Raw genomic sequence first — 12,452 nt, 5'->3', positions numbered from 1 at the left:
TCATCTTGCACTTGATTGCTTACCTGCTGTGCAATGTTTCAGTAGTTTTTATATTTTATTCTGCATTGCTCTAACTTATTCTAGATCAGTGCACTGTGTAATAATCTGATCTGTATACACAGCATGCAATGCAAACTTTTCACTCTATCTCAGTACGTGCAACAATAACATCATAACCATAACATTTTGGGAGCTCGCATGGCCCATGGGATCTGTCAAGCAATCTTGTTGTCTCATTTCGTCCCTCTTCCCCTGTAATTCAGAAAAGTATTTTCACCCAAGTACTTATCCACTTCTTTCTGGAAAGCCCCAATTTACAAACTGTTGTCACAGTGTTGTAACTAACAGGGTATCCAAATATTTGCAGGCAGGTTGTTACAAGAACTGGTCACTGTAATCACCCTACTGTGTAGGTGTGGTATTTGTTGATGAGAATGGATTTGAGAGGTATAATACAGCAGCCATGATCAAAAAGCAGAACAGACTTGATGGGCTGAATAGCCTAGTTCTGTTCCTATGGGGAAAGCAAAATGGGGTTAGTATGGATTTATATAAATTGGTGTTTGATGATTGGGATCTTAACAAGCCAAGTACTTGTTTCCTTGCAATGATTCTGTTTCTATCAACCTCAGATCATAGTTATTGTTAAGTGTTGTTAACTCCTGGCGACCCTATGGAGAGTAAGTTGGGTTTTCGAGGCAAGATATGGAAGTTGATTGCCAGGCCTTTCTTCTGCACAGATACTGCTGCTGTCCAGATTGGGACCTGGCCGGATTTGAACTCAGGACCATCCACCTCAAAGTCCTGTGCTGATGCCACTAAACCACCAGCTGGCCCCTATAATAATCGTAATTATTCCCCGCATTTAAAAATAGCTTTTCTTCGTATTCTATCTGTACCTTCAATCAAGATTTCAGATTTATTATAGATCCATATCTGAAATTAAATTTGAAGCCCAATGTGTCCTACATTGCTTTTCACGGAATTTATAAAATAAAAAATAGAAATAAAAGCATAGATAATTTTTTAAATAGGGAGAAAATTCAAAAATTTGAGGTGCAAAGGGACTTGGGAGTCTTCACATAGGATTCCCTAAATTTTAATTTGCAGGTAGAGTCGGTGATAAGGAAGGCAAATGTGATGTTAGCAGTCATTTCGAGAGGATAAGTATATAAAAGAAAGGATGTAATGCTGAGGCTGTAAAAGGTACTGGTGAGGCCTCTCTTGGAGAACTGTCAGCAGTTTTGTGCCCCTTATCTAAGAAGGGATGTGCTGACATTGGAGAGGGCTCAAAGGAGGTTCATGAAAATGATTCCGGGGTTGAAAGCCTTATCATATGAGGAGCATTTGATGGCTCTGGGCCTGTACTCACTGGAATTCAGAAGAATGAGGAGGGAAGATCTCACTGAAAGCTATTGAATGTTGAAAGGCCTCGGTATAGTTAATGTATACAGGATGTTTCCTATGGTGGGAGACCAATACCAGAAGACACAGCCTCAAAGTACAGGGACATGCATTTAGAGTGGAGATGAGGTGGAACTGCTTTAGCCAGAGTGGTGAATCTGTAGAATTCTGAAAAGGCGAAAGGTTGATAGATTTTTGATTTCTCAGGGCATGAAAGGATATGTGGAAAAGGCAGTAGATTGGAGCTGAGAGTGAAATACATCAGCCTTGATGAAATGATGGAACAGACTCGATGGGCCAAATGGCCTGATTCTGCTCTTATGTCTCATGGCCTTATGAACTCACTACTGTACTTCATTTTCCAGTTCTTGTACAAGTCAGATCTTGAATGGGTACGTGGTTGTGGCTGGATTCCACTGGATTCAATCGACCATCAAAAGGTGAAAAAGGCACAGGAAATATTAAGTGATGTAAGTACCCCAGGCAGTATGTTTTGTTGAAGACATTTCTCATGTGATTCAATTGGAATAATGTACCTGGAGTTACCTGCCTTTCCTGCTTTTTTTTCCAGAGAGCATATAAAGGAAATGCCATCGCCAACTTTGCTAATTTTACCTCCATCACTGACCTTCCAGAGGTGGTTCTGGCTAAGATTAACACCCACAATTTGAGTGATGTAAGTATCTCAGAACATTTTATGAATACACTTTGCATTTGAAAGCAGTACTTCAGGAGGGCAGCTCAATGTCACAGGAAAAGGGATATCCCTGTATTCTGAGGCAAACTTGGTGCACCTGTTTGTATTTCTCTGTCCTCGGATTGTACAATGAAAAAGGAATTTCATCTTCATTATGAATCATTTTAAAACTATGAAATGTGACTGTACTTTGTAGGGTAAACCATGTAAATATGCTGCTTTTCAGCCAAGGCATTTAATCACACACAAAGTGCTGGAGGACCTCAGCACATCAGGCAGCCTGTGTCCGAATTCCTCAACTCTATTTTGTCCCCTTTAGTTCAGTCCCTTTCTACCTACACCCATGACATTTCACATGCTCTCCATTACTTAAATAACTTCTGGTTCCCTGGCCCTGATCTCCTTATTTTCTCTATGGACATCCAGTCCCTATACACTTCCATCCCATATCAGGAAGGCCTTAAGATTCTCTGCTTCTTTCTGGACAAATGATCTTACCAGTTCCCCTTCACCCCACCCTACTCCACCTGTTCGAAATGGTTCTTATCCTCAATAATTTTTTCTTTTGACTCCTCTCATTTTCTCCAAACCAAAGGTGTAGCATAGGCCCCAGCTATGTATGCCATTTTGCTGGGTATGTGGAGCAGTCCATTTTCCAAGCCTACACAGGTAATGCTTCACAACTACTTCTCTGCATTGATGAATGCATTGGTGCTGCTTCCTGCTTGTCAATTTCATCAGCTTTGGCTCCAACTTCCAACCCGTCCTCAGATTTACTTTGTTCATTTCTGACATTTCTCTCCTCTTTCTTGATCTCTCTGACCTGATTTGCAAACCCACTAACTCTCATTGAAACCTATTCCCACCCTGCCACTTGCAAAAATGCTATTTCCTTCTCTCAGAACCTCCATCTCCACTGCAACTGTTCTCAGGTTGAAGCTTTTCCCCCATCACCTATGCTGTCCTCAGCTACATCCTCTCCATTTCCCACATATCTGCCCTCACTCCATGCCCCTGCCACTGTAACAGGGATAGGGGTTCCCCTCATCCTTACCTACCACCCTTTGAACCTCTGTATCCTGCACATCATTTTCCGCAACTTCCCCCATCTCATACAAGATCCTGCCACTAGGCATTTCTTTCCCTTCCCTCCCCCTTCACTTTTACAGCAGATCACTCATTATGTAACTCCCTTGTCCACTCATCCCTCCCCACTGATCTCACTCTTGGCATTTATCCTTACAAGCAAGACAAGTCCTACACCTCTTCCCTCACCATCATTCAGGTCCCAGACAATCTTTCCAGGTGAAGCAAACTTCATCTGCGAGCCTGTTGGTATCATCTATTGTATCAGGTGCTCCCAGTGCGGCATCCTCACTCCAGGAGGCAGACTTTCCCAGTGGCCACCAATTTTAATTCAAGTTCCTATTCCAATACCAATATATCAGCCCGTAGCCTCCTCCACTGCCGCGAGGAGGCCAAACTCAGACTGGAAGAGAAATAGCTCATGTTCCATCTGCAAAGGCTCTGACCTGATGGCATGGATATTGACTTCTCTAATTTCTGGCCATTACCCCACTCTGTCCCCCCCCCCCCATTGCCTTTGCCTTCATGACCTGACCATCATCTCCTTCGGCCTCTCCAGCGCCTTCGCTTTTTCCCACGGTCCCCTGTCCTCTCCTATCAGATTCCTTCTTCTTCAGCCCTTTACCTCATCCACCTATCACCCCCCAGCTTGTCACATCATCCCACCCCTCATCTCCCACGCACACACCTTCCCCCTTACCTGGTCTCACCTATCACCTTGTGTTCCTTATGTGAAATGTGTGAATTCTGGAAGACCTCCAACTTCCCTGATAACAGCATCTGCATGAAGCGCAATGATCTGCAGCTCCTTAGCAACCATGTTAAGGAAGTGGAGCTGCAGCTGGATGACCTTTGGCTCACACAGGAAAATGGGGATGTGATAAACAGGAGCTACAGCGAGATAGTCCCCTAAAATGCAGGAGGCAGGTACTTGGTTGACTGTCAGAAGAGGGAAAGGGAATATGCAGCCAGTGCAGAGTACCCCTTTGGCTGTTCCCCCCAATAATAAGGATACCATTTATATACTGTTGTGGGGGGTGGGGGTGGGGTTGTTGGTGACTATTGGAGGAAGCTGCAGTAACCTGATCTCTGGCACTGAATCTGGTGGTGTGGCTCAGAGGGAAGCGGGGAGCAGAGGAGTGCAGTAGTGATGTGAGATTGCATAATTAGAAGAGCAGATAGCAGATTCAGTGGACGTGAAAGAGACCCAGTATGGTATGTTGCTTCCCAGGTGCCAGGGTTCGGGACGTCTCGGATCACATCCACAGCATTCTAAGAGGGGAGGGTGAACAGCTAGAAGTCATGGTACGTATTGGTACCAACGACATAGGTAGGAAAAGGCAGGGGATCCTGAAGAGGGAATCTCAGGAGTTAGGGAGAAAGCTGAAAAGCAAGGCCTCCACTGGATTGCTGTCTGTGCCACAGTGAGGGTAGGAATAGGATGATTTAGCAGATGAATGCATAGCTAAAGAAATAGTGCGGTGGGGCAGCGTTTCAGATTTCTGGATCATTGGGATCTCTTCTGAGGAAGGTATGACCTATACAAAAAGGACAGGTTACACCTGAACCCGATGGGACAAACATCCTTGCAGGCAGGTTTGCTAAAGGTGTTGGGAAGGGTTTAGACTAATTTAGCATGGGGCTGGGAACCAGAGTGATGGGGCTGAGGATGGGGCAGTTGGTTTATAACTAGATGCAGTGTGTAGTGAGAATGTGAGGAAGGACAGGCAGATGATAGGGCAAAATTACAGTCAGTGGGATGAGTTATTGTAAAACAGGGGGCCAAAATTGCAAAGTTGAATACAGGATTGAAGATGGTATATTTGAATGCACGCAGTATACGGAATAAGATAGATGATCTTGTAGCGCTGTTAGAAGTTGGCAGGTGTGATGTTGTGGGCATCGCTGAGTAGCGTCTGAAAGAAAATCACAGTTGGGAATTCAAATCCAAGGATGTGCCGTGTATCAAAAGGACTGGCTGGTAGGCAGAGGGGGGAGGTGGCTCTATTGATAAAAAATGAAATCAAATCCTTAGAAAGAAGTGACATAAGATGTAGAACCCTTGTGGGTAGAGTTAAGAAACTGCAAAGGTAAAAATACCCTGATGGGAGTTATATACAGGCCTCCAAACAGTAGCCAGGACGTGGGCTACAAATTAAAATGAGAGAAAGGAAAGGCATGTAAAAAGAGCAATGTTGCAATAGTCATGGGTGATTTCAATATGCTGGTAGATTGGGAAAATCAGGTTGGTGCTGGATCCAAAGAGAGGAAGTTTGTAGAATGCCCTCACGATGGCTTTTTAGAGCACCTTGTGGTTGAGCCCACTAGGGGAATGGCAGTTCTAGATTGGGTGTTATGTAATGACCTAGATTTGATTAGAAAGCTTAAGGTAAAGGAACCCTTAGGAGACAGTAATCATAATATGATAAAGCACAGCGCTTTTCAACTAGGTGACCTGGGTTCAATTCCCGCCACTGTCTGTAAGGAGTTTGTACATTCTCCCCATGACTGATGGGTTTCCTCCGGGTGCTCTGGTTTCCCCCGACAGTCCAAAGACATGACAGCTGGTAGGTTAATTGGTCATTATAAATTGTCCCGGAATTAGGCTAGAGTTAAATCATGGGTTGCTGGGCCGCGTGACTCGAAGGGCAGGAAGGGCCTCCTCCACGTTGTATCTTAATAAATAATATGATAAGAGTTCACACTGCCGTTTGAGAAGGAGAAGCTAAAATCAGATGTAACCATATTACAGGGGAGTAAAAGGAATTAGTGGCATGAGAGAGGAGCTGGCCAAAGTTGATTGGAAGGGGATATGAGCAGCAGAACAGCAATGGCTGGAATTTCTGGGAACAATTTGGAAGGCAGAGAAAAGAGGTATCCCAAAGACAAAATATTCTAAAGGGAAGATGATGCAACTGTGGCTGACAAGGGAAGTCAAAACAGCATAAAAGCAATAGAGAAGGTAGATAATATAGCAAAAGTTAGAGAATTGAGAAATTTAAAAACTAACAGAAGACCAACTAAAAGGTCATAAAGAGCAAAAAGATGAACTATAGAGGTAAGCTAACCAATAATATAAAAGAGGATACAAACATTTTTTCAGAGATATAAAGAGTAAAAGAAAAGCAAGAGTGTGTATCAGACTACTGGGAAATGATGCTGGAGAGGTAGTAATAGGAGAGAAGGAAATGGCAGATGAACTTAATATATTTTGCATCAGTCTTCACTGTGAAGGAGCCTAGTAGAGTGGCAAAAAATCAAGAGTGTCAGGGGTAAGAAGTGAGTATAGTTGCTATTACTGAGGAGAAGGTGCTTGGGAAGCTGAAAGGTCTGAAGGTAGATAAGTCACCTGAACCAGATGGACTACACCTCAGGGTTCTGAAAGGGGTAGCTGAAGAGATTGTGGAGGCATTAGTAATGATCCTTCAAGAATCATTAAGATCTGGAATGGTTCCAGAGGTCATGAAAATTGCAAATGTCTCTCCAAGCTTTAAGAAAGGAGAGTGGCAGAAGAAAGGAAATTATAGGACAGTTAGTTTGACTTCAGTGGTCCTAAAGATGTAGGAGTCCACAAGCCCCATTTCCAGAAAAGTTGGGATATTTTCCAAAATGCAATAAAAACAAAAATCTGCAGTATGTTAATTCACGTGAACCTTTATTTAACTGACAAAAGTACGATGAAAAGGTTTTCAATAGTTTTACCGACCAACTTAATTGTATTTTGTATATATACACAAATTTAGAATTTGATGGCTGCAACACACTCAACAAAAGTTGGGACAGAGTTAAAATAAGATTGAAAAGTGCACAGAATATTCAAATAACACTGGTTTGGAAGATTCCACATTAAGCCGGCTAATTGGTAGCAGGTGAGGTATCATGACTGGGTATAAAAGTAGCGTCCATCAAAGGCTCAGTCTTTGCAAGCAAGGATGGGTCGTGGCTCACCCCTTTGTGCCAAAATTTGTGAGAGAATTGTTAGTCAGTTCAAAAGGAACATTCCTCAACGCAAGATTGCAGAGAATTTAGGCCTTTCAACATCTACAGTACATAATATTGTGAAAAGATTCAGAGAATTCAGAGACATCTCAGTACGTAAAGGGCAAGGTCGGAAACCACTGTTGAATGCGCGTGATCTTCGAGCCCTCAGGCGGCACTGCCTAAGAAACCGTCATGCTACTGTGACAATTATAGCCACCTGGACTCGGGAGTACTTCGGAAAACCATTGTCACTCAACACAGTCCATCGCTGCATCCAGAAATGCAACTTGAAACTGTATTACGCAAGGAGGAAGCCATACATCAACTCTATGCAGAAACGCCGGCAAGTTCTCTGGGCCCGAGCTCATCTCAGATGGACCAAAAGACTGTGGAACCGTGTTGCTGTGGTCAGATGAGTCCACATTTCAGCTAGTTTTCGGAAAAAATGGACGTCGAGTTCTCCGTGCCAAACATGAAAATGACCATCCAGATTGTTATCAGCGAAAGGTGCAAAAGCCAGCATCTGTGATGGTATGGGGGTGCATCAGTGCCCACGGCATGGGTGAGTTGCATGTATGTGAAGGTACCATTGACTCTGAGACGTATATTAGGATTTTAGAGACACATATGTTGCCATCAAGGCGACGTCTCTTCCCCGGATGTCCATGCTTATTTCAGCAGGACAATGCCAGACCACATTCTGCACAGGCTACAACAGCGTGCTTTGTAGACACAGAGTACATGTGCTTGGCTGGCCTGCTGCCAGTCCAGATCTATCTCCTATTGAAAATGTATGGCGCCTCATGAAGAAGAGAATCAGACAACGGAGACCACGGACTGTTGAGCAACTGAAGTCTTATATCAAGCAAGAATGGACAAAATTTTCAATTGCAAACCTACTACAATTAGTATCCTCAGTTCCAAAATGATTAAAAAGTAAAGGTGATGTAACACAATGGTAAACATGCCTCTGTCCCAACTTTTGTTGAGTGTGTTGCAGCCATCAAATTCTAAATTCGTGTATGTTTACAAAATACAATTAAGTTGGTCAGTAAAACTATTGAAGATCTTTTCTTTGTACTTTTGTCAGTTAAATAAAGGTTCATGTGAATTAACATATCACAGATTTTTGTTTTTATTGCATTTTGGAAAATATCCCAACTTTTCTGGAAATGGGGCTTGTATTACTAAAGATAAGGTTTAGGGGTACTTGGAGGCACATGACAAAATAAGCAAATTCGGGATAACTTCCTTAAGGGGAAGTTTTGCCTGAAAAATTTGTTGGAATTGTTTGAGGAAATAACAGGCAGGATAGACAAAGGAGAGTCAGTGGGTGTTGTTTATTTGGATTGTCAGTAGGCCTTTGACAAGGTGCCACACATGAGGCTGCTTAACAAGTTAAGAGCCCATGGTATTACAGGAAAGATTCTAACATTGATAGAAGCTTTGGGGTGATATACTGCGTCCGGTGCTCCTGATGTGGCCTTTTATATATTGGCGAGACCCGACGCAGACTGGGAGACCGCTTTGCTGAACATCTACGCTCTGTCTGCCAGAGAAAGCAGGATCTCCCAGTGGCCACACATTTTAATTCCACATCCCATTCCCATTCTGACATGTCTATCCACGGCCTCCTCTACTGTAAAGATGAAGCCACACTCAGGTTGGAGGAACAACACCTTATATTCCGTCCGGGTAGCCTCCAAACTGATGGCATGAACATCGACTTCTCTAACTTCCGCTAGGCCCCACCTCCCCCTCGTACCCCATCAGTACTTATTTTTATGCACACATTCTTTCTCTCACTCTCCTTTTTCTCCCTCTGTCCCTCTGAATATACCTCTTGCCCATCCTCTGGGTCCCCCCCCCCGTCTTTCTTCCCGGACCTCCTGTCCCATGATCCTCTCGTATCCCCTTTTGCCAATCACCTGTCCAGCTCTTGGCTCTATCCCTCCCGCTCCTGTCTTCTCCTATCATTTTGGATCTCCCCCTGCCCCTCCAACTTTCAAATCCCTTACTCACTCTTCCTTCAGTTAGTCCTGACGAAGGGTCTCGGCCTGAAACGTCGACTGCACCCCTTCCTAGAGATGCTGCCTGGCCTGCTGCGTTCACCAGCAACTTTGATGTGTGTTGATTGACAGAAGTTTGGCTGACTGGCAGGCAGAAGGCAAAGAGTGTGAATATAGGGGACCTTTTCCGGTTGATGCAAGGTGATGTGTTGTGGGGGTTGGTGTTGGGAACCGCTTCTCTTCATGTTATATCATCATTATTATTATTATCATCATCATCATCATCATCAGTGATCACTTGTAGTCGAGTATGATTCTTCTCCTGGTGGTTGATCTGGTCACTTGTGGGTCTTGAGATGACTGAAGAGGCTGCTCTGTGATCGACAAGTCCTACTGCAATGTTGGTGTGTGCTGGTGGATGGAGCTGGTTGGGCCTTTCCCAATCTCTCCTTACACTGAAGCCGCTTAGTCTCAGCAGCAAAGTGGAGGTATTCTTTGAGCTATGCAGACCCTCATAGACAGTCTTTCTCCAGTTTTTCCTATCCTGTGCTAATTTCTCCCAATCATTCGGATTGATATGGCACTTTCTCAGGTGGGTCTTGATATTGTCTTTGAACTGCTTTTTCTGCCTCCATGAGTGCACTTTGTATTCTTGAGTTGGCCAAACAGAAGGTATTTAGGGAAACAGGAGTCATGTTATATGTTAATAATATGGATGATGGTATTGATGGCTTTGTGACCAAGTTTGCAGATGATACAAAGATAAGTGGAGGAGCAGGTAGAGTTGAGGAGTAGGGTATCTGCAGAAGAACTAAGATTTGGAGATTGGGCAAAGAAGCACAAGACAGAGTATAGTGCAGGAAAGTGCATAGTCTTGCACTTTGGCAGAAGGAATAAAGGTTTGGGCTATTTTCTAAATGGGAAGAAAATTCAAAAATTAAAGGTGCAAAGTGACTTGGGAATCCTTGTGCAGGATTTCCTTAAGGTTAACTTGCAGGTTGAGACAATGGTAAGGAAGGCAAATGCAATGTTATCATCAATTTCGAGGGGACTAGAATATAGAAGCAAGAATGTAATACTGAGGCTTTTTAAGGCATTGGTCAGACCACACTTGGAGTATGGTGAGTAGTTTGGGCCCCTTATCAAAGAAAAGATGCCCTGGCATTGGAGAGAGTCCAAAAGTGGTTCACAAGAATGGTCCCTGGAATGAAAAGGTTAACGTATGAGGAGCATTTGATGCCTCTGGGCCTGTATTTGCTGGAGTTTAGAATAATGAGGAGGGGATCTTAATGAAGCACATTGAAAGGGCTAGATAGAGTGGGTGTTTCCTATAGTGGGGGAGGCTAGGACCAGAGGGCACAGTGTCAGAATAGGGGGACTTCCATTTAAAACAGAGACGAGGAAAATTTTCTTCTGCCAGAACGTAGCGAATCTGTGGAATTCATTGTCACAGACGGCTGTGCTGGCCAAGTGATTGGGTATATTTAAGGCAGAGGTTGATGGGTTCTTGATTCATCAAAGAGTCAAAGGTTACAAGGAGAAAGCAGGAGAAAGGGGTTGAGAAGGACCATGAGAAGGGCCACATGAGCTAATTCTGCTCCGACTGTAAGTCTTATGGTCTTATTCTTGTTGTGTCGTTGAGCAGAATTGTGGGACTGAATGGTCATATGTGCCCATGATTACCTACTGGTCCCTGAAACTATTTGGGAATTGTTTGTAAACATCTGCAGCATGTTGCAGATATGGTATCAATGCTGATCTCGTGTGCAGTTAGTTTTCCACCTAGTGACTGGCTCCATTTATTTGAATTTATTTTACAGTTGGTATCTGCTGTTTCTCTTGTTTCTTCCCCTGCTTTTAAATGTTGGATCTGCTGTTTTACTAACATCATTCTAAGAAGCTTGTTGATCTTATTTTCATCAGCTGAAGTACAAGGAAACATTTAACCTTGAGAAAGGCAAGTATATCGGAGCCACTGACACACCTCAGCTGGAACATTCAAGGGAAATGGCAAAGCATTTTAGTCAGGTAAGCAATTTGTATATAATAATTGTAAAGTACCTTGTTGCTTTATAAATTCATACACAATTAGCCTTATTTGATACTCATGTCAGAAAGCTACATTAAAGATAGTTTCATTTGCTATTGGTTTAAACTAGTGCATTGTGTGTAATGCATGTGGTCCGTGCCTTGCAGAAGTGTTATAAGGATGTATGGGAGACCAGCAAAGCTTTAGGATACACTTTGCCTCCAGACTATCTTCCTTTGGTTGTTGCAAAACGTGCCGAAAATGTGAGCAGCAATGTAAGTAGAAACTGATTCACTTTTTGAATTTTTTTTTTTGGTGTTCATTCGAAGACTTCATAAAGCATGTATTTGATTCTCCAGCTGAAGTACAAGGAACTGTATGAAAAGCTCAAGGGACATTACCTGGCTGGTGGTGATATCAAAGATTTCCCCGCAATAATCCATTCAATGGCTATGGGCAAAATGAGGAACATGGTATGTCAATAATTAAATGAATTCTTTTCAGTCTACCTTGATCTCATTTCTAGTATTTTGTTGTTTTAAAAAAAGTAATATTACTCTTTGCAACCTAGACAAGATACATAGATTAAATATCAAATATTTCTAAGAAAGGCTAATTGCAATTACTCTGTAGAAAGGACATACAGATTAAATATCAAATATTTGTAATAAAGGCTAATTGCAGTGTGATTTCAGGAAAACATTGTTAGAATTAATGGCTCATAACATCATAAGGGAGATATTAACAGAGATTTTAACCAATTTGTTTTAAATTGGTTGCCATTTTTGATAAAATAGTAAGAAAATTAATGTCATAAAAAGACTATTTGCTCTGAATAAAATAAATTATATTGCATATCTTGCATTCAAATTTGGAAACTTTTGATCCTTCATTGGGTGATCACTTACAAAAATCATTCTCCAACCGCATGTTTGTATCTTATAAATGACGTGGAAGATTATTTCTAAGATTCTAATGTCATATTGCATGCTCTGTGACTTGTTTTCTTCTTCAGATGGATTACAGGCGGGATTATGAGAAAACTAAGACTGCACTTCACATTCCCACTGACATGATAAGCAACATAGTGGCAAAGAGGTGTCAGCACATTCTCAGCGACATTGAATACCGCACCTATCTTCATGAATGGACCTGCCTGCCTGATAAGCACGACGTCATTTGCGCCAAGAATGCTCAGGAGATCTTAAGTGATGTATGTATCACATCTTTAGATTTATGAGCCTTA

The 12,452-nt window shown here is 42.6% G+C and overlaps 1 protein-coding gene across 11 annotated transcripts in view; it reads left to right on the top strand.

Annotated features, from left to right (window-relative positions):
- neb (nebulin) overlaps positions 1-12,452 on the top strand; it is a 355,138-nt gene that overhangs the window by 201,673 nt on the left and 141,013 nt on the right. For all 11 annotated transcript variants that reach the window (XM_072258677.1, XM_072258676.1, XM_072258675.1 and 8 more), the window contains exons 87-92: positions 1,770-1,874; positions 1,976-2,080; positions 11,101-11,205; positions 11,374-11,481; positions 11,566-11,679; positions 12,222-12,419. In XM_072258677.1, the coding sequence (XP_072114778.1) occupies positions 1,770-1,874; positions 1,976-2,080; positions 11,101-11,205; positions 11,374-11,481; positions 11,566-11,679; positions 12,222-12,419 (735 nt within the window). The remainder of the gene's footprint in view (positions 1-1,769; positions 1,875-1,975; positions 2,081-11,100; positions 11,206-11,373; positions 11,482-11,565; positions 11,680-12,221; positions 12,420-12,452) is intronic.

This window comes from Mobula birostris, chromosome 5, assembly GCF_030028105.1.
Source record: "Mobula birostris isolate sMobBir1 chromosome 5, sMobBir1.hap1, whole genome shotgun sequence".
Lineage (NCBI taxonomy): Eukaryota > Metazoa > Chordata > Chondrichthyes > Myliobatiformes > Myliobatidae > Mobula > Mobula birostris.
This window is presented reverse-complemented; position numbering and strand designations above follow the sequence as displayed.